This window comes from Sander vitreus, chromosome 2 (genome assembly GCF_031162955.1).
Source record: "Sander vitreus isolate 19-12246 chromosome 2, sanVit1, whole genome shotgun sequence".
Lineage (NCBI taxonomy): Eukaryota > Metazoa > Chordata > Actinopteri > Perciformes > Percidae > Sander > Sander vitreus.
In genome coordinates this window covers 2008162-2036116 of record NC_135856.1, presented here as the reverse complement: position 1 = coordinate 2036116, position 27955 = coordinate 2008162, and the positions used below count along the sequence as shown (strand labels likewise).

At 45.8% G+C, this 27955-nt stretch overlaps 2 protein-coding genes and 2 pseudogenes across 2 annotated transcripts in view; 3 read left to right on the top strand and 1 right to left on the bottom strand.

Annotated features, from left to right (window-relative positions):
- Positions 1-1610: 1610 nt before the first annotated feature.
- Positions 1611-9364, bottom strand: LOC144530884 (uncharacterized). The gene is made up of 6 exons (XM_078270630.1): positions 9245-9364; positions 8817-8959; positions 7693-7757; positions 6511-6675; positions 6299-6425; positions 1611-1740 (listed from the first exon to the last, which is right to left on the bottom strand). Exons 1-6 carry the CDS (start codon positions 9362-9364, stop codon positions 1611-1613), a joined length of 750 nt encoding a protein of 249 aa, XP_078126756.1.
- Positions 9365-13371: 4007 nt separating this feature from the next.
- LOC144530868 (E3 ubiquitin-protein ligase TRIM39-like) lies at positions 13372-16767 on the top strand (annotated as a pseudogene).
- A 2734-nt stretch (positions 16768-19501) lies between these two features.
- On the top strand, positions 19502-20990 carry LOC144530851 (zinc finger protein RFP-like; annotated as a pseudogene).
- A 4056-nt stretch (positions 20991-25046) lies between these two features.
- gtpbp2b (GTP binding protein 2b) overlaps positions 25047-27955 on the top strand; it is a 20114-nt gene continuing 17205 nt past the window's right edge. Inside the window, exon 1 of the mRNA XM_078272591.1 lies at positions 25047-25564. Within this exon, the coding sequence (XP_078128717.1) occupies positions 25373-25564 (192 nt within the window). The 5' untranslated portion in view covers positions 25047-25372. The remainder of the gene's footprint in view (positions 25565-27955) is intronic.

Genomic DNA, 27955 nt, shown 5'->3' with positions numbered 1-27955 from the left:
ACCTAGTCCTGGGTCTTCCCCGGGGCCTCCTCCCAGCTGGACGTGCCTGGAACACCTCCCTAGGGAGGCGCCCAGGGGGCATCCTTACCAGATGCCCGAACCACCTCAACTGGCTCCTTTCAACGCGAAGGAGCAGAGGCTCTACTCCGAGTTCCTCACGGATAACTGACCTTCTCACCCTATCGCTAAGGGAGACGCCAGCTACCCTCCTGAGGAAACCCATTTCGGCCGCTTGTACCATGGATCTTGTTCTTTCGGTCATGACTTATTATTTATTTATTATATCTACTTGGGGGAAAAAAAGACTGCATCCAGGGTATTTTATAAACCCCACATCAGCTGCAATAGCCAGCAATGTGCTGTCAGGATTTGTAATCCTTACACGTGTGTACAGATATGAATCGTTCATGTCAAGGTAATCTTCTCCACTAGCTAAATTCTATAGGTCCACTGTCTGTTAGAGCGGACATGGGCGGTATTTCTAGGAAAGTTGATTTTTCAATAGATGTCTGTGTGTACGGTAAACAGGTCCAATTCTGTCTTCACACACTCTTCCGACTGATTATGAATGAACGCCATGATTACTTCCTAAGATTAATTTAGAATATGTCTTTTGCTATGACCAGAGAGCGTCGGGTCGGAGCTCTGCGCCTTCTGGATGCTGTCTTCTTTTTGATGACTCTTCGTTTTTTGGTTGTGGTTTTACGTTTTCTACATACTGCCTGGTTACGCCCACATCCTGAGGGACTTCTTCTTAACGGTTTGCGACTGTATACCATGAGACCATTTCCCTGCTGTCTGCTTGCTATGGTATTTCGAACATTAGACACAACGTCCCCAATAATACCTGTGGCAGTAGTTTTCAGATGCAGTTTGGCTACTGCTTTTTTAAAAGGGGGACAGTCATACGGAACAGATTTCTAAACAGACCTCCTAAACCATTTCCATATTGCTTACTGGAGCCTATGTAGCCAGGGAGTTCTCCACCTGCCTGGTTCATATAGTAGGCTGTATATCTCCCATCATCTGAGGTGTATGCTTTGCGCATCATTTTAATGCTGTTTCACGGGTCTAAAATGTAGTTTGACAATGACTTTTCCGTATGAGAAGGGAATGTGTTTGTTCTGATCATCGCGTAAATCTATTCGAATGTCCGTAATAGTTGAGCGTGACATAGTGGGGATGCAACGGCTCTCATCAGAGATATTTATACACCGGAGTAGTGGGACATGGCTATCACCGACTAACTGGTAGTCCACTATGTTGCTATAAATAAATATATTATATATATGCCCAAACACTCGTGCTGTTTCTGACTCGGATGGTTGATCTGACAACCTTGGCACAACTCCTCCCAATAGTTGTAAAGTACCACGTTAAGCAGATGTAGAGACGCTGTTTTAACACTGTCTATAAACAATGTTGACACCATTTCGTCCGATTGATCATCCCCCACATTGTCTGAAGAAACACAGCCATCTGGCAGTTGTAAGACATCAGATGATTTGGGGAAAAGCGGATGTCCATAGGGGTGTGGGGAAGGTAGCGGTGACCTGATCAAAAGAGAGGGTGGTAAAGGGGGGGAAATTTGTGGCAGAGCCAGGAAGCGTTCAGGGGTTATATGTGATGATGATGATGATGACAAGAGTGATTGAGGAGATCCGGTTGCAGTCAGCGGAGCAAACAAGCTGTGTTGGCTTGGAGGCGTCCCGGGTGATAAACCGTTCCACTCCATACATTCTGGAGAAGAAAATAAATCCACACATTACAGTCACAGTAATACACAATAAGAAAATAAAAAAATCATTTTTAACTATTTTACAATTAAATAGCACATAAAAAAAGACCCACTGTTTTACTAGTCTTTGTGTCTGACGATTTTAGGTCTATAAAGTGGTCGTGGCAGGGGCAGAGAGTGTTGTCCGCCGTCGTCGAAAATCAACTTTTTTCTTATGGTCTCATAAGAGCTCCTTATTTGGTCTCTTCTGACGATATAATCGATGGTATCAAACTGCTTCTTCAAAGTCTCCCAGTCACACCATTGTATAAAGAAGCCATTTTTAAACCACTTGTTGCATTCAGCGTTAGAAACAGGATATGGCTTTAACAACCATTCTTCACGACCTCTGGCTGCAATAACCTTCTCTTTTTCTGCGCATACACTTAGGAAAATAAAATCCTCAGCAGATCTTGTGAAACGGTCTGCTTCCACACGGTAGATTTCACCCCCTTTGCAGCCGTCCCACTGGGACACATACACTATCTCAGGAAATCCAGGGTTGTCCAGGTCCTTACACACAACCTCCCTAAAAAGGTTCCAGTCTTTCACAGAGATCGTACACTCTGTTTTAGCTTTGCTAGATAACTCCGCAACAATGCTAGTGTACACAGCTAATGTCACATACCCCTCACTGTATCGAATGGAATAACAATATCCATTGTCACCCACATATTCCATATCAGCTGTACACGACTCTGCCATGCTTGGCATAAAGATCTCTGGACGGGATCTCTTTTTTCCGGGGCGCCCAATTCACAGCAAATGGGTTATCTGTAATAGCAGTAGCTTCTCCAGTACTAGATGATCCATTTCGGGATGCACAGTTCAGTTCAAATGTACTGGGAGAGTGTGTATCAAGCGTACCTTCTTCAACAGATGATCCAGCTTGATATCCAAATAGGTGTGTAGACATGGCTGTAAGACGTTTTTCCTCTTGCTTTTCCCCAAAGGCGTTTAAAAGAAAAATGCACCGTTGGTCTGTCTGAGATGAAGCGGATTGGTTTAATAACTGACTTATATCCTGTAATACTGGTCTCCCTGCATAAAAACAACAGAAATACATGAAACCCCAAACACTGACATAAAATAGCCTATAGAATAGTCTCTTTTTTTCTCTCATACTCTTTTTTCAATATATATATATAATTTACCTTGTTGAAAATCATCATCATCGTCCCAAGAAGGCTTGCTCATAATCTTTGTAGAAGGACCTATTGATGCAGACTAGCTAGATAAACATATATGCCAAAAAAGTTTTAATTCATGAACGATATGAAATGAAATATCTTAGAATAGGCTTAAACATAACATTTTGCTTTTATTTTTTATTTACTCACCCTTTGTAGACATGGCTGTAAGAGGTTTTTCCTCTTGCTTTTCCCCAAAGAAGTTTAAAAGAAAAATGCACCGTTGGTCTGTTTGAGATGATCGAAGGGACAAAACGAACTGACAAGTAAAAACAGTAGGTAAAAAAGTGGCCAGACATGCTGAGACATTTATACCCCCCTACATACCACCCGCCCCTATGACCGTATGACAGTCATAGGGGACTCCTAACTTTTAGCCATTACCCATTGGTCTAACAACTGCATTTTTAACACCTTGATCTAAATAAGCTCCAATATTAACTGCGTCACACAGGTGTGGCCTCTGTGAAACGTCACTACAGACGGGGGGGCGGTAGCTTTAACATAACCCCACGCCAGACTCCCTTTAGGAATACATGATTTAAAACTTCACCAGACTGTGACAGGCCACTCCGGGCAGTCATGACTCTGGTTCTCACGGGGGTCCCTTCCCCTCAGTGGGCACAACAAACCGGGGACTATTGATTTCATTTATTTCAGCGTTTTCTTTTTCTTTTTTTTTTATATATATAATTTTTATTTTTTTTTCGCTTGACCAATCAGAATGCTAGAAAGAGATGCACACACACCCCCTACCCCCTGCCCCCCATTGCCGCATGTATATTACTACTGAGGAGATTAACGCTGCAATAGAAAAGTTGCAGCCTCAACTGGATGGTATGAATGCAGACTTTAAAGAATGCAACGTGAAACTTGTGGAAGTTGAGCGATCTCTGTCAGGCATGGAGGATCGGATTCCATCACTGGAGAAATCAAATTAATTTCTCCTGAAAGAGAATAAAGAGCTGAGATAAACGACGACGACTGACAACGATTGGAAACACACAGCCGAAAGTTTAATCTGTGGGTGTTTGGACTGGATCGGGATGTTGAAAAAGGCAATCCCACTGATTTCATGGCAAACATTTTTAAGGAGGTTTTCAAGGTTTAAGGTTTTCTAGCTGAGCCTGAAGTGGAAATTGCCCACCGAGTCGGGCCGCTGACAAGAGAGGGAACCAGGGCGATGACGGTAAGAATGCAAAGATATGCGACTAAAGAAGCTATTATTAAAATCGCTAGATTTAAAAAGCGCTTGACGTCGGGCGTTTTCTTCAGAAAAGTTGAACTTTTTTCAACTTCAAAAAGAACCTCCGAGCTGCAGACAAAAAGTTGGCAGTGGCGTTTAAAAAAGCACTCGGGCCCTTTTTTGATAAACACAGTTTACTCCGTAAGATTATAATGTAAACCAGACGCTGGCAGCTGCAAAAAAGACGCCAAGCATAAACCAAGTCTTAGGTGGCTGACTAAACAGGGACGGACTAGAAATCGTCTCTATTGCTCTTTGCTTTTCTATTTTGAGAGTAGGGTATCGTTTAGTTTTTTTCGATACGGGTGCTAAAACATTACTTTTAAAACGGTGCCGGTGCCTAAACGGTGCCTGAACCGATATGTATAATAATAATGTATATAATATAAAATATAAAAAAAGGAGCACAGAAATGATTATTATTGTTTATTGCTAAGGCCATATGGTCAAAATTAAATGATTGATTAATAATGTAATAACAATAATTTAACAATAACTTCTTTCACCAGTAAATTGCTGGAAAATGATAAAAACAAGTACCAGATGGGTAAAGGGTATTTTACAATAACTATGAATGCACCACAAGGCTGGCGAGTTTCAAGTGAACGCACCGTCTGTGTTGTTTTTCCGACAACGGCAGCTGCAGTCAGACTGTTACGTCCTGCTGTTGGAATCCTCTACAGCAGTGTTTCTCAAATGGCGGCACGTGTTCGTTTTGCACGTTTACTTTGGAGGACTGCTGGGGGTATGTGTCCCCCTAGGGGTACTCTGGAGGACTGCAGGGGGTACGTGTCCCCTTAGGGGTACTTTGGAGGACTGCAGGGGGTACGTGACATTTTTTGCAAAATGTTTTTCAGTTACAAGGCTGTTATTACTTCTACTATCCTTTTTTTTTCTCCAAGTTTGTCGCTTTTTTCAAAGTTTTTGTCGCTGTTTTTGAAGTTTATCACATTTTTTTTGAAGGTGTTGTCGTTTGTTTTGACCTATTCTTGCCTTTCTTCCTTACTATTTTCTTTGAATTTGTTTGTCCCTTTTGTTTTGCCTTCCTTCTTTCTACTGTGTTTTTATTACTATTTTCGACACATTCTTGCCTTCAAGATCCAGATCAAACAGGCGCACCCATATCGATCCTCTACTCTACTCCCTTCACTGGCTTCCTGTAACCTACAGGATCAAATTCATACTATAACCTATAGGGCTCTACATGGTCAGGCCCCGGATTATCTTGCCAACATAATTCACTTACACACCCCCTCCCGGTCTCTCAGGTCTGTCAATCAAAATTTGCTATCCACGCCACACACTTGTCCGAAGACATGCGGGGATAGAGCCTTTGAGGCTATGGCTCCCAGACTCTGGAATGCTCTACCAACCAGCATTAGGTTGGCTGAGAATGTGGACTGCTTTAAGGGACAAGTGAAGACTCACTTGTTCAGGCTAGCTTTTGGGTAGCCTATGTCTTTTATTTATTGATAATTTTATCTGTTGTATTTGTATTTTATTATATTGACTATTTTTACCATGTTTTTATTGTCTATGCATATTGTAAAGCACTTTGTGACCTTGTCTGTGAAAAATGCTGTATAAATAAAATGTACTTCCTTCCTTCCTTCTTTCTACCATCTTTTCCCAAGTTTTTGTCTCCTTTTTCCATCATCATTTAAACATTTTCCAGGTACAAGGCTGTTGTTTAGTAAATCTATCGCTGACATCGCTGTATTGTACCTTCTTTATTTATTTTATTTTTTTCTACCAAAAATTATTCACACTGGTTAGAGGGTACATGGCTTAAAAAAACTGCTCAAAGGGGGAACATTATTGAAAAAAGCTTGAGAACCACTGACCTAGAGGGAAATACAGTCACACTTTACACCACTTAACGTAAGCTGTCAGCTACTAGCTAACGATAATGTAGCGTCCCGTGCATCGATGCTTCTGGAAAAAAACATCAGGCTCCAAAATGACCTTATTCGGTCTCGGCGATGGTGCATTGCTATTATGATGGCGGATTTGCTGTATTTTCAATCTTTTGCATGTGTGTGTGCTGCTGTGATAGGGCTCTTTGATTTCGTTGTTTCATCTGACAGACCAAAAAAGGATGTAGCACCTTTTTTGGGGTCAAAGATGAAGTCTGGTTCTCCGGAGAAGCCGAGGCAGCTCGCCTGCTGCTTGAAACGTTCCAGGTCCGAGTCCTTCAGGGTCGCCTCTCTGCCTGGAAACAAAACAAACACAAATGGTCGGTTTGATTCAGATATAAAACGTGTTATTTTCTCTCAGGCTCCTTCCTTCCTACCTACCTAACAGATAAAGAGAGCGGATGTTGATCTCTTCCCCCGAAACATCCACGTTGAGTTTCATCATGGCAGCGAGCTTATCGAGGTCTCTGGCGGTGGCGTTGATGCTCATGAGCAGACATCCTTCGCAGCTCGGCAGCAGATGGAACACCGAGGTGGTGTTGGCGACTGAGGCGAGAAACAAAACAACGCCGTTATTCTCAATCTGAAACAGAAACTGTCTTTTTAGCCTTAAGACTGATAATCTGGGCGTCTGAGTAGGTCACCTGGTAGAGAGCGCGCCCATATACAGAGGCTCAGCCCTCGACGCAGCCGCTGTGGTTTTGGTTCTGACCTGCGGCCCTTTGCTGCATGTCATTCCCCCCCTCTCTCCTCTTACAAATGTTCTGTATTTTAGCTGCAGCTACACACATCTTTTCAGTTTTTTACTTACAGGGCAAAGTCCAGGTTGTGAGCTGCCAGAACTTTTTCTGTTACTTTACGGATTCATTTCTCAGAGTGCAGGAAATGAAGTGTTTGACGCAGAAACATTTCTGCGGGACGACCCCCAAAGCACCCGGTGTGTGTGTGTGTGTGTTGAAATACCTGAAATAACGGCAGAGCGGAGCGAATCAATTCACTCCCTATGAGAACAGCGGTACGAGCGAAATCCGCTGACGGCGGCGAAAGTGTCCCAGATGTTCACCGCTCTCACCGCACTCCCAAAGTTGACTCCGAGTCAACTTTTGCAGAGCGGTAGCCAATGAGAGGGCAGACTCGCGGACGTGACTCCAATATATTCTCCCGTGTATACACACGGGAGAATATACACGTTCCTACAGCTTACTTTATGATACGTCTCTGTGTGACTACAGGGATGCTAACAGCTAGCTTAGCAGAGGGTTGGAGCAAGCGGAAAAATGTGTGACTGGAGTAGAAAAAAAATAGTTTGTGATAGGCCAGATTTACAGACTGACAGAAATGTATCAACAACAACATCACGTTGTCTGCAAAACGGGAACACCGTTGGTATCATGTTGTGACACAATTACGCTTGGAATTCGCTGCTCGTCACAGATACCTTACAGCGGAGTTGCAGTTGAAAAAAGCTGCCTGTGGAAACCCAGCGTGAGACTGAAAACCTAAGAACCTAATTTCTAGCATGGGGCGACTCCATTGGCTCCAAAAACAGATTGGGTAACTTACTTGACGTTGTTGCAGTGTTGCCGTCAATGGTTATCTTGACAGATGAGGACAGGCAGGTATCATTCCTGAAAAACACGACAAGACGAAGAGGTGAGTTTGTGTTCTTACAAAGCTGTATCATGACTTCTCATCCACATTGGCTTGCTGTTAAGGCTCTGACACACCAACCCGACGGCCGACCATCGGCAGAAAAGGCAGTAGGACTGACTGCCTCCCTGAGTTGGTCAAAAAAGTGCCTCGCAACACACCGAAGCGACGCCGACTTGAGCGTACGTTCTGCACGTGCATAACAACAGGCGGCGCTAATCTGTATTGTTGCCCCAAAAAATTTAAACGTGGGTCTGGCTTCTCCCCGACCATAATGGCGGCTCGCTCGGAATCTACGATCTCGTATTTACGAAAATAGTTCACCGAAACATGTTTCTGAAAACATTTTAAGCGAGAAATAGGCCATGCAGTTGCTGAATCTGTCTTCCTTTCAGATCGACAAAGATTTCGACAGATTTTGAGAGCCGTTAGGAAGGCTCATCCACAAAGCGTAGACGCGCGCCTGGCCATTTGTACCGGACGCGTATTTCTAAGCAGCGGTCACAAAGCGATCCTGTTTAGAAGATTAAATGTTTAGAAGACTTAATGTTTAGAACTCTCTCTCCGATAGAAAGAGACAGGGGAAAACTGTGGTAATTGTAGCCTATATGTGGGTGTGTGTGTGTGTGTGTGCGTGTCACTCTCTCTGTCCATCCGTTGGTCTCTCTCTCTGTGTGCCTGATAAGTCAAGACAGCCAAAAATCACCATGAACCTTTTATTTTGAAATGTGTTTTATTTTTGTATCCGGCTGCACTGTGGTCTTCCTGTATGTGATTACCTGCACACCGACCGGTGTGGCCGGCGTGGCCGGTATGTATGGACAGAGTAGATAACGTGGGCGCCAAAATAAAAAAAAGCTGTGCTAAGCGGCTATACGCAAACCCGACCGGTGTATTTACTGTGTTTGGCACCGCCTACGGACCTGCAAGGCACAGAGAAAAACACCAAGAGACAGAGAAACACAGAAAGCCCTGCTCTAGCAGGAGGGCCGTCACAGTTGTGTATTTGTAGTGGATGTTGCATTTTGTTTACTCACATCTTGTTTTCCTGAGACATAACAACTTCATTGGCGCTTGTTGACGCGGTCAAATTTAACCAGGAGCTATCAGTTGTCTTCAGGATGCGTTTATAGAAGTCATGATCAACGTAACCCACCAGGAAGTTCAACCTTCCGTATATCTGCACACAAACACAAAGTCAGTTAGTGAAAGCACATGCTATTTTATTTAGGCAAAACCTCTGGCTGCTTACCAAAATATGTTGCAGACTAGAAATCGCTAGTACCAGCTAGCGCTAGCTAAAGTCACGTTAGGTAGTCGCTAGCTAGAATGGTTTGTCGTGACTTTGCCTGGAACGCTACCAAGTCGTGAGTCGTGACTTGAAGTCGTAACTTACGGGCTAAAAATTGTGTCTGGAACGCAGCATTACTCTGCAGTGCTGTGGAGAGACTAGACGAGGGCTTACCGTGGAGGGGTCGACCAGAGACAGAGGGGTGACCAAGGGTTGGCATTCTTCGCTTGTGAGAGCCGAGCAGCTCAGAAACAGCCCCGCTACCAGGAAATGAGCGCTGAGCCACCGATTCATGATGCTGCAGTGGAAAAACTTCAGAATAAAACACGAAAGTGACGATGACTGAGCCTCGCGCGGCCTATATAGAAGCTGCTCGTGGCAGAGTTGCAAGATTCTGTGTTTTCCCAAACAAACAGTATGTTGTTCCCAAATTCACCTTTTTTGTCCAGAGTTGGGCAAGCAACATTTCCCTGGCAGCGTGCCTCTCTGCAGGTTCAAAGGGGACTTCAAGTTTTTGAGTGTGTGTGTGTGTGTGTGTGTGTGTGTGTGTGTGTGTGTATGTGTGTGTGTAGGATTTCATAACGACCCTGTTGGGTTTGTGTATTAATCATTTACTTTATTTATTGACTTGTCCTACAACACCAACGCATACAAACACACTGTGTGTACAATACAGCACAGGACTGCTTCAGTCCAGCTCAAACCAGGACTGAGACACGGCCTGACCTTACACACACACTGCTGTAACTTTCCTATTATTTTCTGGCATTTTACAACGTTTCAAGTTTACAACGAATGCAGAAAAGTGAAATGTGCCCAAATAAAGAACACAAAAAGGTTTGGACTGAATTGCTGTTTTAGGCTACTCACTGCAGGGGGAATTATTGTGTGTGTGTGTGTGTGTGTCTGTGAAAGTGTGTGTGAGAGTGTGTGGGCTTGTTTAACTATATTCGTGGGGTACAAAAACTGGGAGTCCAGTATACTTGTGGGGTCCCGACAGCTTTGTAGGGCCAAAATGCTGGACCTTCTCTCTGAAGTCTCAGCCTCAGAAGATATATCTGCACCATGTTTGTCACAAAGCTCAACCAAAGTGGTGATTCAATATTTAATATTGAATATTGAAGATTCTAACAAAGAAAGTAATGATTTAACATTTAGTTTAAATAAATATGACTACGCCACTAGACATCAGAGATGTTCACAAGTCATTTTTTGGAAGTCCAAGTCAAGTCTCAAGTGTCTGTCCATCTGATCTGTCCCTAACACTGTATTGTTACATCTTATGAATTCAAAGCATGTCCTGTAGCTCCATCCAGACACTACAGTATCAACATCAGTTGTAGGATAACTTTATGGGGTCTACTGCAATGCAATCTGAAGAAACACAAATTAAGAACTCTGTCTCAATTTCATAACTTTATTTTTCAACATTTTGGTATCTGTACCAAAGAATACATGTTTGTCTATGTTACTAACTGGCTGTAAAGCCCAACCTCATCATGCATTACATTTTTCAGTGTTCAAAGTTTGAGGGAAACATCTGTATTGAAAGTTAATACACCAACCATGGTGCAAACATGTGAGAACTGATACTTTCCGTGTTGCTATTTAACAACAACCTGGTGAAATATTAACATAAGTCTGCACATCATATGGATACAACTAAACTTAGCACAAAAAGTAAGGAAATTTGTGTTTGGTAGGTTATTTCTCTGTGGTAACAATACTTTTTGGCAGTAAATCTTATACCGTTGGAAAGCCTGTTTAGTTCCCTTTCAAATGGTGCCCCATTTGTAAGGAACATGCATTTGTGGGATGAGCAGCAGCGCTGAGTATGTCAGAATCAGAATCAGAATCAGAAAAGCGTTATTGCCAAGTACGTTTTTTACACATACAAGGAATTTGTTTTGGTGTTGTAGGAGCACGTCACACATTCTCTAAAATAAGTTAAAAAAGCAGGTTCAACAGAACAAACAATATAAGTATAAATATATGTATATATATATATACACACACAGTATGTATTAATAATAAGAGAGTAATAGTTAAGATAAAAAGAGCAGATTAAGTACAGTGGCATGTAGAGCCAGAGGGGGGGTGTGGAGAGAGTCAGGGTGGTTTCCTGGCCTTGTTGATAAGGCTAGTGGCAGAGGGGAAAAAAACTGTCCTTGTGACGTGAGGTTTTGGTCCTGATGGACCTCAGCCTCCTGCCAGAGGGGAGTGGCTCAAAGAGTTTGTTGCTGGGGTGGGAGGGGTCAGCCACAATCTTTCCAGCACGCTTCAGAGTCCTGGTGGCGTTTAGGTCCTGGAGCGGCGGCAGATTGCAGCCAATCACCTTCTCAGCTGACCGAATGACACGCTGCAGTCTGCCCTTGTCCTTGGCTGTGGCAGCAGCGTACCAGATGGTGATGGAGGATGTGAGGATGGACTCAATGATGGCTGTGTAGAAGTGCACCATCATTGTCTTTGGCAGGTTGAATTTCTTCAGCTGCCGCAGGAAGTACATCCTCTGTTGTGCTTTCTTGACGAGGGAGCTGATGTTCAGCTCTCACTTGAGGTCCTGGGAGATGGTAGTTCCCAGGAAGCGGAAAGACTCCACAATGTTAATTGTGGAGCCACAGAGGGTGATGGGGGCAGGTGGGGCTGGGTTCTTTCTGAAGTCCACAACCATCTCCACTGTATTTGTCAGCCTCCGACCTGTAGGCGGACTCGTCTCCATCAGAGACGAGTCCGATGAGGGAGGTGTCGTCCGCAAACTTCAGAAGCTTGACAGACTGGTGACTGGAGGTGCCGCTGTTGGTGTACAGGGAGAAGAGCAGAGGAGAAAGAATGCAGCCCTGAGGGGATCCGGTGCTGATGGTCTGTGGGTCGGAGAAGTCTTTCCCCAGCTTCACATGCTGCTTCCTGTCAGACAGGAAGTCAGTGATCCACCTGCAGGTGGAGTCAGGCACACCAAGCTGGGAGAGTTTCTCCTGAAGCAGAGCGGGGATGATGGTGTTAAAGGCAGAGCTGAAGTCCACAAACAGAATCCTGGCATAGGTTCCTGCGGAGTCCAGGTGCCGGAGGATCTAGTGTAGGGCCAGGTTGACTACATCGTCTACAGACCTATTGGCTCTGTAGGCAAACTGCAGGGGTCCAGGAGGGGGTCGGTGATGGCTTTGAGATGAGAGAGCACAAGGCGCTCAAAGGACTTCATAACCACAGAGGTCAGGGCGACGAGTCTGAAGTCATTAAGTCCTGTTGTCCTTGGCTTCTTGGGAACAGGGATGATTGTTGAGGTCTTGAAACAGGCTGGCACGTGACGTCTCCAGTGAGGTGTTTAAAATGTCTGTGAATACTGGAGACAGCTGGTCAGCGCAGTGCTTCAAGCTAGATGGGGAGACAGCATCCGGTCTAGCAGCTTTCCTGGGGTTCTGTCTCCTGAACAGTCTGTTGACGTCTTCCTCATTGATGGAGAGAGTCGTCACTGAGGTGGGTGGGGAGGTGGGGGGGGGGACCTTTAAGGTGGGGGAGGTGGAGGTCATGCACATGCAGCTGGAGCTGTTGGGAGGTGTCGCGGGGGATGGTGTCAGGGAAGACCCTTTGTTGGGAGGTGTTGAGGGGGATGGTGTCAGGACCGACCCATTGTCCATCAAAGCGACAGTAGAAGTCGTTCAGGTCGTTGGCTAGGCGTCGGTCGTTGGTGGAGTGGGAGACTTTGGGCTTGAAGCTGGTGATCTGTTTGAGCCGTCTCCAGACAGAAGCAGAGTCGTTCGCTGAGAACTGGTGTTGGAGTTTCTCAGAGTACCGTTGTTTAGCCTCTTTCACCACCTTGCTAAACTTGTACTTTGCTTCCCTAAGTCTGTCTTTGTCCCCACTCCTGAACTCGTCTGCCTTATCCAACCTTAGCCTTCTGAGTTTGGCTCAGGGTTTGTCATTGTTGAAACTCACCCTGGTGCATGATGGAACACAGCAGTCCTCACAGAAGCTGATGTATGACGTCACAGCAAAAAAAACAGTTTATGATGAAAGATTCCAGGTCAGGAGAACAATGCTGCTGGATCACTGTCACGTCGTTGCACCAACCGCTGTTGATGTAGAAACAGATTCCTCCACCTTTAGTTTTGCCGGAGAGGTCTGTGTCTCTGTCCGCTCTGTAGAGTTGGAAGCCTGCCAGCTGCAGCGCAGAGTCCGGTATTAATCCACAGAGCCACGTCTCCGTGAAGCACAAAACAGCAGATGAAGAAAAGTCCCTGTTTCCCCCCAACAGCAGTTGTAATTCTTCCAGTTTGTTGGGTAGTGAACGCACGTTAGAGAGAAATATGCCCGGTAACAGTGTGCGTAATCCTCGCTGGCGGAGACACATCAGCCCGTTTCCCTCTCCTCCGACGTTTCACTACGTGAGCAAAGGTGAGCGCACCTTTGACTAGAATGTCCAAAATTTCCAGTGTAGGGAGAAGAAAAGTAGGAAATAAATCCTCTGGCGTTGTTCCCCTGATGTTCAAGAGCTCTTCTCTGGAGAAAGAGATCCGGGTACCATCGCAAAAAACAAAGTTAAAACACAAAACAAAACATAACAACGCGCACGGACACACCGAGTCGACCGTCTGCGGCACCATCTTAGATCTATCTATGTGGGTTGTGCCCATGAAAAATTTGCCAAATCTTCTCTGCCATTGCCAAACAGGTTATTTTGCTGTTACTATTGACACTTGTTTTGAGGCTTGTCATCATTGGAGGCAATCTCAATGCAGAGAGATATAGAGATGAGATTCTGCAACCAGTGGCCATCCCATATCTCCACAGTCTGGGACCGAACTCTATCCTCCAAGATGACAACGCTCGCCCCCACAGGGCGGGGTTTATCAGAGACTACTTCCAGAATGTGGGAGTGGAGAGGATGGGACGGCCTGCCAGCAGTCCTGACCTCAACCCCATTTAACACTTGTGGGATCAGCTTGGGCGTGCTGACAAATGCTGGTTGAAGAATGGGATGCCATCCCACAGCAGTGTGTGACCAGGCTGGTGACCAGCATGAGGAGGAGGTGCCAGGCTGTTGTGGCTGTGTATAGTTCTTCCACACGCTACTGAGGCTCCTGTTTGTGAAATGAATAAATTGTTCAATTGCCAATATTTCTTGTTTCTTCAAACTTCAATCATCCAATCCACCAAACACTAAAAGAGTCAATGGTAGAATAAGCTGTTTGGCATTGGCAGAGAAGATTTGGCACATTTTTTACTGGCTTTTTATTTCACTTTGTGGTAGGCACAAAAACATGGTCTGAGCTTCCACAGTTTATCTTTCTTTGCATCATCAGACACTCTGAGGTTGTCCTGAAAGTGAATCAGTGTCAGCAATTTCAGAAACCGATCTCGAGACATGACATCACAAACTGCAGGGAGCTTTGTCTCCATCTCCCAACACAGGACATCTGTACTAACCCCATATGCATGGACATGCCAGAACCTGCTCTCTCTCTTTGGTTGTGTTTACTGACTTGCCTGTTTTTAGTACATTGTACAGGTTTGTTTGTTCTGCAGTTTCCTGTAACATTTCATCAGTGACAAACTGTTTGAAATACATATATGGTGTCCAGTCAAACCTGTCCTGTGTCTTCCTCAACACAGGCAATGAAATCGACAGATGGAAATTGATTTTGTATTTTTCTCCATCTGTATTCTTTCCTTTTTGCATTGCCCTTCACTGACTCCTTTCTGATTGTGTGCTGAGTTGTCCTCGACTTCCATGCTTGTATGGGCTACACTTTCATCTTGATAGTCTTCCTCATCACTGCTATCTGAACTTGCATCATCATGCATGGCCTTAGGAGTCCATTCTTCCTCCTCCTCCTCCTTCCTCATCATATTTCCCTAACTGCTCCATGTCACTTGAATTGACATCTACTATCATGCTGATGACATTTTCAATATACTTTCTTTTTCTATCTTTTAAAAATCTAAAAAATACACACGTAACAAATTGGTCGATATAGCATAGCGATTATGATTTCAGGAGGAATTGTTATTGTGAAAATACCCAAAATGTATTTTAAGATGGCATTTTAGTCATTACATTAATTAAATCATCAAAATAGTGTGTGTTTGTATTGTGGTAGGCATGATGTAGATTACATTACAAAAATGTGACACGACAGTTCAGGGATAAAGCACCTTAAATACCTGCAGTATCACATTTGATACACACATTTTTGTGTTCAAAGCATGATAAACCTCTGGAGCTGTTCTGTAAGACCGACCAGACATGTGTCTGCATGCTCTGCACTGTTTTAGACCACAAGACGCATGATCTTGTTCCTCTGACAGAAGGATATGAAGGAAAGAAGGCAGAGCTGGGGAAGACAGGGGCTGAAATTCAGCAGATGATCCAGAAGAGACGACTGAAGATTCAGGAGGTCAAACACTCAGTCGACCTCAGTGAGGAAGATGCAGACAGAGAGATAGCAGAAGGTGTTCAGGTCTTCATTTCTCTGAAGGAGTCTGTTGAGAGAGGCCTGAACGAGCTCATCAACACGATCAAAGAGAAGCAGAAAACAACAGAAAAACAGGCCAAAGCTTTCATCAAAGAGCTAGAACAGGAAATCTCTGAGCTGATGAAGAGAAGCACTGAGGTGGAACAGGTGTTACGCTCTGAAGACCACCTCCATCGTCTCCAGAGTGTCCAGTCCCTAAACATCCAACAACCTCCACCCACCAAGGACTGGACAGAGGTCAGTGTCCGTCCATCATCATGTGAGGGGACTGTGGTGAAAGCTGTGGCTCAGCTGGAGGTGACACTCAGTAAAGAGATGAAGGAGCTGATTGAAGCCGAGCTGAAGATGGTCCAGCAGTATGGAGTGGATGTGACTCTTGATCCTGATACAGCATTTCCTAATCTTACCCTGTCTGATGATGAGAAACAAGTAACTGATAGTTAAATAAGGAAGAATCTCCCTGACAACCCAGAGAGACTTTCTTATTGTGTTTGTGTTTTAGGAAAGCAGAGTTTCTCTTCAGGCAGATTTTACTTTGAGGTTCAAGTTAAAGGAAAGACTAAATGGGATTTAGGAGTGGCCAGAGAGTCGATCAACAGGAAGGGAAGACATCACACTGAGTCCCTGAGGATGGTTACTGGACTATAGTGTTGAGAAATGGAAATGAGTACAGAGCTCTAGCTGGCCCTTCAGTCCGTCTCTCTCTGAAGTCTCCTCCCTCAGAAGGTGGGGGGGGGGTGTTTGTGGATTATGAGGAGGGTCTGGTCTCCTTTTATGACGTAAATGCTGCAGCTCTTATCTCCAACTTTACTGGCTGCTCCTTCACTGAGAAACTCTTCCCATTCTTCCATCACTGGTAATAATGATGGTGGTAAAAACTCTGCCCCTCTGATCATCTCTCCTGTCAGAGTAAACTAATCACTGATCTCATTTCAGGTATTGATTTATTTTTAATCAAGGGAACAAATGTACATATTCATGTATTTTACATCTTATTTTCTACAGAATCTGTTTCCTGTGGCGACTGATTTACACTTTATTCCATTCATCATTATATGGTTAAATGTGCAGCAATTCTTTGCAAATTGAATAAAACTTCATCTTGACATATTTGGTGTCTTTAGAAACTGATTTCTTCTGGAAGTTATAATAAATGTCTGTGGGTTTAACAGAGGTTTAAATAGATATCGTCCACATAACGTGTGTCATGATGCATCAAATTCATGTGTTGATGAATTATGACTAGAAACAAAGAAATTACCACAAATGTTCGTTTTTTGTTTTTTTTTTCATTTTAAATATGTAAAATTAAAGGTAAAGTGCAAATCTGATGGGACAATTAGGATCTAAGAGGTATGTGGTGTAAATTGGTTGTCTGATGTTTTTAGTTGTTATATTCCTCAATAATGAGACAGAAAAGAAAAAGTCTGAATTATTGTGGCATAATTGCAGAAATAAAGTCTGTTTGTTGAGACCAAGAATGTTAATGGTCCATCCATCCATCCATCTTCATCCGCTTATCCGGGTTCGGGTCGCGGGGGTAGCAGCTCCAGCAGGGGACCCCAAACTTCCCTTTCCCGGGCCACATTAACCAGCTCCGACTGGGGGATCCCGAGGCGTTCCCAGGCCAGGTTAGAGATATAATCCCTCCACCTAGTCCTGGGTCTCCCCCGAGGCCTCCTCCCAGCTGGACGTGCCTGGAACACCTCCCTAGGGAGGCGCCCAGGGGGCATCCTTACCAGATGCCCGAACCACCTCAACTGGCTCCTTTCGACGCAAAGGAGCAGCGGCTCTACTCCGAGCTCCTCACGGATAACTGAGCTTCTCACCCTATCTCTAAGGGAGACGCCAGCTACCCTCCTGAGGAAACCCATTTCGGCCACTTGTACCCTGGATCTTGTTCTTTCGGTCATGACCCAGCCTTCATGACCATAGGTGAGGGTAGGAACAAAAACTGACCGGTAGATTGAGAGCTTTGCCTTCTGGCTCAGCTCTCTTTTTCGTCTAACGGTGCGATAAATTGAATGTAATACCACACCTGCTGTGCCGATTCTCCGACCAATCTCCCGCTCCATTGTCCCCTCACTCGCTGAACAAGACCCCAAGGTACTTGAACTCCTTCACTTGGGGGTAAGGACTCATTCCCTACCTGGAGAAGGCACTCCATCGGTTTCCTGCTGAGAACCATGGCCTCCGATTTAGAGGTGCTGATCCTCATCCCAGCCGCTTCACACTCGGCTGCGAACCGATCCAGTGAGTGCTGAAGGTCACAGGCCGATGATGCCATCAGGACCACATCATCTGCAAAAAGCAGCAATGAGATCCCCAGCCCACCGAACTGCAGCCCCTCTCCACCCCGACTACGCCTCGATATCCTGTCCATAAATACTACAAACAGGATTGGTGACAAGCGCAGCCCTGGCGGAGGCCAACTCTCACCTGAAAGCGAGTCCGACTTACTGCCGAGAACCCGGACACAGCTCTCGCTTTGGTCGTACAGAGATTGGATGGCCCTGAGAAGGGACCCCCTCACCCCGTACTCCCGCAGCACCTCCCACAGTATCCCACAGGGGCACCCGGTCATACGCCTTCTCCAGATCCACAAAACACATGTAGACTGGTTGGGCATACTCCCAGGCTCCCTCCAGGATCCTTGCGAGAGTAAAGATCTGGTCCGTTGTTCCACGACCAGGACGGAATCCGCATTGTTCCTCTTCAACCTGAGATTCGACCGAACCCTCCTTTCCAGCACCTTGGAGTAGACTTTACCGGGGAGGCTGAGAAGTGTGATACCCCTGTAATTGGCACACACCCTCTGGTCCCCCTTTTTAAAAAGGGGAACCACCACCCCGGTCTGCCACTCTTTAGGCACCGTCCCAGACTTCCACGCAATGTTGAAGACGCGTGTCAACCAAGACAACCCCTCCACACCCAGAGCTTTAAGCATTTCTGGACGGATCTCATCAATTCCTGGGGCTTTGCCACTGTGGAGTTGTTTAACTACCTCAGCAACCTCCACCAGGGAAATTGATGCCAATCCCCCCTCATCCTCCAGCTCTGCCTCTACCATAGAGGGCGTATTAGTCGGATTTAGGAGTTCCTCAAAGTGCTCCTTCCACCGCCCTATTACCTCCTCAGTTGAGGTCAACAGCGTCCCATCCTTACTGTACACAGCTTGGATGGTTCCCCGCTTCCCCCTCCTGAGGCGGCGAACGGTTTTCCAGAAGTACCTTGGTGCTGACCGAAAGTCCTTCTCCATGTCTTCTCCGAACTTCTCCCACACCCGCTGCTTTGCCTCTTTCACGGCAGAGGCTGCAGCCCTTCGGGCCCTTCGGTACCTTGCAACTGCCTCCGGAGTCGTCTGGGATAACATATCCCGGAAAGACTCGTTCTTCAGTTGGACGGCTTCCCTGACCACCGGTGTCCACCACGGTGTTCGTGGGTTACCGCCCCTTGAGGCACCTAAGACCCTAAGACCACAGCTCCTCACCGCAGCTTCAGCAATGGAAACTTTGAACATTGTCCACTCAGGTTCAATGCCCCCAGCCTCCACAGGGATGCACGAAAAGCTCCGCCGGAGGTGTGAGTTGAAAGTCTGTCGGACAGGGGCCTCCTCCAGACGTTCCCAATTTACCCGCACTACCCGTTTGGGCTTACCAGGTCTGTCAGAGTCTTCCCCCACCCCTGACCCAACTCACCACCAGATGGTGATCGGTTGACAGCTCCGCCCCTCTCTTCACCCGAGTGTCCAAAACATACGGCCTCAGATCAGATGAAACAATTATAAAATCGATCATTGACCTTTGGCCTAGGTTGCTGTGGTACCAAGTACACTTATGAGCATCCCTATGTTTGAACATGGTGTTCGTTATAGACAATCCATGACTAGCACAGAAGTCCAACAACAAACAACCACTCTGGTTTAGATCAGGGAGGCCGTTCCTCCCAATCACGCCTCTCCATGTGTCTCCATCATTACCCACGTGCTGCGTTGACATGTGTCTGCATGCTCTGCACTGTTTTAGACCACAAGACGCATGATCTTGTTCCTCTGACAGAAGGATATGAAGGAAAGAAGGCAGAGCTGGGGAAGACAGGGGCTGAAATTCAGCAGATGATCCAGAAGAGACGACTGAAGATTCAGGAGGTCAAACACTCAGTCGACCTCAGTGAGGAAGATGCAGACAGAGAGATAGCAGAAGGTGTTCAGGTCTTCATTTCTCTGAAGGAGTCTGTTGAGAGAGGCCTGAACGAGCTCATCAACACGATCAAAGAGAAGCAGAAAACAACAGAAAAACAGGCCAAAGCTTTCATCAAAGAGCTAGAACAGGAAATCTCTGAGCTGATGAAGAGAAGCACTGAGGTGGAACAGGTGTTACGCTCTGAAGACCACCTCCATCGTCTCCAGAGTGTCCAGTCCCTAAACATCCAACAACCTCCACCCACCAAGGACTGGACAGAGGTCAGTGTCCGTCCATCATCATGTGAGGGGACTGTGGTGAAAGCTGTGGCTCAGCTGGAGGTGACACTCAGTAAAGAGATGAAGGAGCTGATTGAAGCCGAGCTGAAGATGGTCCAGCAGTATGGAGTGGATGTGACTCTTGATCCTGATACAGCATTTCCTAATCTTACCCTGTCTGATGATGAGAAACAAGTAACTGATAGTTAAATAAGGAAGAATCTCCCTGACAACCCAGAGAGACTTTCTTATTGTGTTTGTGTTTTAGGAAAGCAGAGTTTCTCTTCAGGCAGATTTTACTTTGAGGTTCAAGTTAAAGGAAAGACTAAATGGGATTTAGGAGTGGCCAGAGAGTCGATCAACAGGAAGGAAGACATCACACTGAGTCCTGAGGATGGTTACTGGACTATAGTGTTGAGAAATGGAAATGAGTACAGAGCTCTAGCTGGCCCTTCAGTCCGTCTCTCTCTGAAGTCTCCTCCCCAGAAGGTGGGGGTGTTTGTGGATTATGAGGAGGGTCTGGTCTCCTTTTATGACGTAGATGCTGCAGCTCTTATCTACTCCTTTACTGGCTGCTCCTTCACTGAGAAACTCTTCCCATTCTTCCATACTGGTAATAATGATGGTGGTAAAAACTCTGCCCCTCTGATCATCTCTCCTGTCAGAGTAAACTAATCACTGATCTCATTTCAGGTATTGATTTATTTTTAATCAAGGGAACAAATGTACATATTCATGTATTTTACATCTTATTGTCTACAGAATCTGTTTCCTGTGGTGACTGATTTACACTTTATTCCATTTATTATCATATGGTTAAATGTGCAGCAATTCTTTGCAAATTAAATCAAACTTCATCTTGACATATTTGGTGTCTTTAGAAACTGATTTCTTCTGGAAGTTATAATAAATGTCTGTGGGTTTAACAGAGGTTTAAATAGATATCGTCCACATAACGTGTGTCATGATGCATCAAATTCATGTGTTGATGAATTATGACTAGAAACAAAGAAATTACCACAAATGTTCGTTTTTTGTTTTTTTTTCTCATTTTAAATATGTAAAATTAAAGGTAAAGTGCAAATCTGATGGGACAATTAGGATCTAAGAGGTATGTGGTGTAAATTGGTTGTCTGATGTTTTTAGTTGTTATATTCCTCAATAATGAGACAGAAAAGAAAAAGTCTGAATTATTGTGGCATAATTGCAGAAATAAAGTCTGTTTGTTGAGACCAAGAATGTTAATGGTCCATCCATCCATCCATCTTCATCCGCTTATCCGGGTTCGGGTCGCGGGGGTAGCAGCTCCAGCAGGGGACCCCAAACTTCCCTTTCCCGGGCCACATTAACCAGCTCCGACTGGGGGATCCCGAGGCGTTCCCAGGCCAGGTTAGAGATATAATCCCTCCACCTAGTCCTGGGTCTCCCCCGAGGCCTCCTCCCAGCTGGGCGTGCCTGGAACACCTCCCTAGGGAGGCGCCCAGGGGGCATCCTTACCAGATGCCCGAACCACCTCAACTGGCTCCTTTCGGCGCAAAGGAGCAGCGGCTCTACTCCGAGCTCCTCACGGATAACTGAGCTTCTCACCCTATCTCTAAGGGAGACGCCAGCTACCCTCCTGAGAAACCCATTTCGACCGCTTGTACCCTGGATCTTGTTCTTTCGGTCATGACCCAGCCTTCATGACCATAGGTGAGGGTAGGAACAAAAAACTGACCGGTAGATTGAGAGCTTTGCCTTCTGGCTCAGCTCTCTTTTCGTCTAACGGTGCGATAAATTGAATGTAATACCGCACCTGCTGTGCCGATTCTCCGACCAATCTCCCGCTCCATTGTCCCCTCACTCGCGAACAAGACCCCAAGGTACTTGAACTCCTTCACTTGGGGTAAGGACTCATTCCCTACCTGGAGAAGGCACTCCATCGGTTTCCTGCTGAGAACCATGGCCTCCGATTTAGAGGTGCTGATCCTCATCCCAGCCGCTTCACACTCGGCTGCGAACCGATCCAGTGAGTGCTGAAGGTCACAGGCCGATGATGCCATCAGGACCACATCATCTGCAAAAAAGCAGCAATGAGATCCCCAGCCCACCGAACTGCAACCCCTCTCCACCCCGACTACGCCTCGATATCCTGTCCATAAATACTACAAACAGGATTGGTGACAAAGCGCAGCCCTGGCGGAGGCCAACTCTCACCTGAAAGCGAGTCCGACTTACTGCCGAGAACCCGGACACAGCTCTCGCTTTGGTCGTACAGAGGTGGATGGCCCTGAGAAGGGACCCCCTCACCCCGTACTCCCGCAGCACCTCCCACAGTATCTCACGGGGCACCCGGTCATACGCCTTCTCCAGATCCACAAAACACATGTAGACTGGTTGGGCATACTCCCAGGCTCCCTCCAGGATCCTTGCGAGAGTAAAGATCTGGTCCGTTGTTCCACGACCAGGACGGAATCCGCATTGTTCCTCTTCAACCTGAGATTCGACCGAACCCTCCTTTCCAGCACCTTGGAGTAGACTTTACCGGGGAGGCTGAGAAGTGTGATACCCCTGTAATTGGCACACACCCTCTGGTCCCCCTTTTTAAAAAGGGGAACCACCACCCCGGTCTGCCACTCCTTAGGCACCGTCCCAGACTTCCACGCAATGTTGAAGATGCGTGTCAACAAAGACAACCCCTCCACACCCAGAGCTTTAAGCATTTCTGGACGGATCTCATCAATTCCTGGGGCTTTGCCACTGTGGAGTTGTTTAACTACCTCAGCAACATCCACCAGGGAAATTGATGCCAATCCCCCCCCTCATCCTCCAGCTCTGCCTCTACCATAGAGGGCGTATTAGTCGGTTAGGAGTTCCTCAAAGTGCTCCTTCCACCGCCCTATTACCTCCTCAGTTGAGGTCAACAGCGTCCCATCCTTACTGTACACAGCTTGGATGGTTCCCCGCTTCCCCCTCCTGAGGCGGCGAACGGTTTTCAGAAGTACCTTGGTGCTGACCGAAAGTCCTTCTCCATGTCTTCTCCGAACTTCTCCCACACCCGCTGCTTTGCCTCTTTCACGGCAGAGGCTGCAGCCCTTCGAGCCCCTTCGGTACCTTGCAACTGCCTCCGGAGTCGTCTGGGATAACATATCCCGGAAAGACTCGTTCTTCAGTTGGACGGCTTCCCTGACCACCGGTGTCCACCACGGTGTTCGTGGGTTACCGCCCCTTGAGGCACCTAAGACCCTAAGACCACAGCTCCTCACCGCAGCTTCAGCAATGGAAACTTTGAACATTGTCCACTCAGGGTTCAATGCCCCCAGCCTCCACAGGGATGCACGAAAAGCTCCGCCGGAGGTGTGAGTTGAAAGTCTGTCGGACAGGGGCCTCCTCCAGACGTTCCCAATTTACCCGCACTACCCGTTTGGGCTTACCAGGTCTGTCCAGAGTCTTCCCCCACCCCTGACCCAACTCACCACCAGATGGTGATCGGTTGACAGCTCCGCCCCTCTCTTCACCCGAGTGTCCAAAACATACGGCCTCAGATCAGATGAAACGATTATAAAATCGATCATTGACCTTTGGCCTAGGGTGCTCTGGTACCAAGTACACTTATGAGCATCCCTATGTTTGAACATGGTGTTCGTTATAGACAATCCATGACTAGCACAGAAGTCCAACAACAAACAACCACTCTGGTTTAGATCAGGGAGGCCGTTCCTCCCAATCACGCCTCTCCATGTGTCTCCATCATTACCCACGTGCGCGTTGAAGTCCCCCAGCAGAACTATGGAGTCCCCAACTGGAGCCCCATGCAGGACTCCACTCAAGGTCTCCAAAAAGGCCGAATACTCTGAACTCTTGTTTGGTGCATATGCACAAACAACAGTCAGAGTTTTCCCCCCCACAACCCGCAGGCGTAGGGGAGGCGACCCTCTCATCCACCGGGTTAAACTCCAACGTAGCGGCGCTCAGCCGGGGGGCTTGTGAGTATCCCCACACCCGCCCTGCGCCTCACACCCTGGGCAACTCCGGAGAAGAAAAGAGTCCAACCCCTATCCAGGAGTATGGTTCCAGAACCAAGACTGTGCGTAGAGGTAAGCCCCACCAGATCTAACCGGTAGCGCTCCACCTCCCGCACAAGTTCTGGCTCCTTCCCCCACAGAGAGGTGACATTCCACGTCCCCAGAGCCAGCCTCTGCTGCCCGGGTCTAGTCCGTCGAGGCCCCTGACCTTCACTGCCACCCATGTGGCAGCGCACCCGACCCCAGCGGTTCCTCCCACAGGTGGTGGGCCCATGGGATGGAGAGATGTCCACCACGTAGCTTTTTCGGGTTGTGCCCAGCCGGGCTCCGTGGCAAACCCGGCCACCAGACGCTCGCTGACGAGCCTTCCATCTGGGCCTGGCTCCAGAAGGGGGCCCCGGGCTTCCTCCGGGCAGGGTCACCTCATCCCTTCCTCGATTTTTCATAGGATTTTTGAACCATTCTTTGTCTGGCCCCTCACCTGAGACCACTTTGCCTTGGGAGACCCTACCAGGAGCACAAAGCTCCAGACAACACAGCCCTCAGGTTCATAGGGACACACAAACCTCTCCACCACGATAAGGTGATGGTTCCCGGAGAAGTGTTGGTTAATGGTGTTATTCCTAACTCAGTTCTTCTGATGTCACTTTAAACTGCTGGTTCTGTTCTACCACAACAGTTGTAGCTTTTTATTTTAAATGTAAGCCACTTTCCTATTTGGAGAACCTGCTGTTGCTCTTATTATGAAATTGATCATTTAAAGCAGTGGTGTAGTCTAATGTATTGTAGTGGGTATACTATACTGTATGTATTTGGGCCAGAATCTGTGTTTGGGGGAGGGGGGGCATATCATAGTGGGGGGTCTGGGTGTCCTCCCCATTTAATGCACCAATTTACGGTGGAAGTACCTGTTATTTAGCCTGTGCTAAGAACACAGATGACAATTCAAAATATATCAAAAATATATGTTGCTGCGTGTCAATGGGCATTTTTAAGAGGGTATATGGAAATCCTGGAACTTTCTTAGTGGGTATACTGCGTATACCTGCGTATCACGTAGACTACACCACTGATTTAAACTGTTTAGATATAATGGTTAATAATCAAAACACTTATTGAGAATATGAATGTGATTTTTGACTTCAGGAACCACACTGTTGCTCTTATTTTGAAAAAGCCGGAAGCTGTTGAGCGGAGCAAAGTTGACGGTGTTTGTGATGCTGAGGAGAGAGCATCCTCCGCGGCAGGTCTCCACACAGGCAGGCCGTGTGTTTAGGGAGATGTGATGTCAGAAAGAAGATCTTTATTCTTGTTACTACATGTGATTTTATCACCGTGAGTTTGAACCGTTTTCATCCTGAGCTCAGCGATGGTGGGTTTCTCCGAGAGTGGTGCAGTGTCGCCCGGACACAGCAGACACGGACAGGGCTCTGGCTCCGGCAATAACGGCAAGAAAACGTCGAAAAAGTCGCGAACGAAAAGAGGCAAACGAGGCAGGAAAAGGAGGAATAAAAAGAACAACAGGAACAACAGAACACCGCCGCCGTATTTCCCACCGGAGGTAATTTAGCTACCGTTCTTTAGCCCGGGGATTAACGGGGACCTCCAGCTAGCTAGTTGTGCTGCAGCAAACCATAGCCTGTTTCAAGCTAATTACTGACACATTTAGTTTACACCACATTAATAAAATGTATCTAACATGGCGCCAGAATACTATTATTGTGAGCTAGGCTTTATACAGGAGTTCCTACAGCCGATATCTGCTGTTCTCCCTTTCTGGAGAAAACGTCATGCCAGACTCCATTACAATATGTGACAATTAAAGAGGATTTAGTCTGAAATGTTAAAGCTCAAATGTCAAAGAAGTTGACTGAAGACATTTTCTGAAATAATAAAGACCAATTAATAATTCGGCGTATAGTTTAATTAGAAGAAGCAGTGTTTGCTTTACTATTTATTTGCTTTCAACTTTCAACACGTAAAGCTACGTACAGCTGAGTTATTAGGTGGAAGAACTCTGGAATTACAGGGCAAACTGTTGTGTAAACAGATATTCAGGTAATTTCACTGTCTGCCGAACTGACAAGGTCATCTCTTCGATATAGGTAAAGGTCCCAGTCAGTCATTATGTTTCTGCTAACTTTCCCATCATCAAAACAAACTTTAAAGTGCAAGAATAGTTAAAGGAATCTGGTCGACATTTTTTCCTTTGGGCACGCAACGGGAAAATGTGCACGTTACTGCTCACACAAGGGGCTGTGGTGTTAGTACAGTTAGCTATAAACACATTTTTCTCACTTACCCAAGTGATATTTAACATATTTTTTTCGACAACTGTATGAAATAGAAAGCTTTGGCTTATTAAATTATTACTGCTATGCTATAACGTTACCATAGTGAGCCAGGAATGCCAAGGTTCATGTAATAGGAGTGTTGTGTATTTACAAAATGCTAATTTGTCAAATGCATGGCTTGAAGTTGTCAGGCACCATGCCTGAGCAGTTTTACATTTATATAATACTCATTTCCTCCAGGGCAGCATTTCAGGCTTCAACCCCTGCAAATGTCATAGTTAAGGAAGCCTTTATAAAGTCCCTGGATCCACAGCATGTCTCATTTTAATTCTCAGGATTGAAGAAGATGTGGACATGTGTTCATCGTACTGTATCTCACCTCTCTGTTGCTGTGGATGGGTTAGGGTGCAGACCAGTCAAGTTCTTCCACACCAGACTTGGAGTTCCTTATAGAGCTGGCTTTGTGTCGAAACAGGAAAGAAAGAAAGAAAAACTGTTTGTCTAAAATATCGTGTGCTGCGACTTTAAGACTTCTCTTCATTAGCACTAAGAGGCCCAAAACCAGGAAGTACCGAAACGTACACTAAAGCAGTGGTTTTCAACCTTTTTTTGAGTTGCGTACCCCCCCACCCACCTCGAAAAGCGACAGCTGCAAACCGGTGTAAACTGTTTCTTCTTGCCTCCCTGAGCTGATTTTGGGTGATTTTTTTTTGTGAATGCTCTGATTAATACATGAAAACAAATAATGCTTTGCTTTACTGACAGTTTACTTTTAGTTTTAGCAGCTGTAGCACCTCGCCTTGTCCAATGTGCTCCAGCCTCTGTGCATGTTTACAGTGGCCGAGACGGTTCAACACAAACACAAATACAACAACGCAAACACAAAAGCTACAACACAAACACAAAAGCTACAACACAACACAACACAAACGCAAAAGCTACAACACAAACACAAAAGCTACAACACAACACAAATACAAAAGCTACAACACAACACAAATACAAAAGCTACAACACAACACAAAAGCCACAACACAAACGCAAAAGCTACAACACAACATAAAAGCTACAACACAAACGCAAAAGCTACAACACAAACGCAAAAGCTACAACACAACACAAATACAAAAGCTACAACACAACACAAACACAAAAGCTACAACACAACACAAACACAAAAGCTACAACACAAACACAAAAGCTACAACACAACACAAATACAAAAGCTACAACACAACACAAACACAAAAGCTACAACACAAATACAAAAGCTACAACACAACACAAACACAAAAGCTACAACACAACACAAATACAAAAGCTACAACACAACACAAAAGTTACAACACAACACAAACACAAAAGCTACAACACAACACAAACGCAAAAGCTACAACACAAACACAAAAGCTACAACACAACACAAACGCAAAAGCTACAACACAAACACAAAAGCTACAACACAAACACAAAAGCTACAATACAACACAAATACAAAAGCTACAACACAACACAAATACAAAAGCTACAACACAACACAAACGCAAAAGCTACAACACAAACACAAAAGCTAAAACACAACACAAAAGCCACAACACAAACGCAAAAGCTACAACACAACATAAAAGCTACAACACAAACACAAAAGCTACAACACA

What these genes read in the sequence shown, in the direction of transcription:
- LOC144530884 (XM_078270630.1), bottom strand. Translation starts at nt 9,364, where the DNA reads ATGAATCGGTGGCTCAGCGCTCATTTCCTGGTAGCGGGGCTGTTTCTG. An exon ending in ATGTCTCAGGAAAACAAGAT is followed by an intron (nt 7,758 to 8,816) that starts GTGAGTAAACAA and finishes CGTGTTTTTCAG; the next exon opens with GAATGATACCTGCCTGTCCT. An exon ending in CAACACTGCAACAACGTCAA is followed by an intron (nt 6,676 to 7,692) that starts GTAAGTTACCCA and finishes TTCTCGCCTCAG; the next exon opens with TCGCCAACACCACCTCGGTG.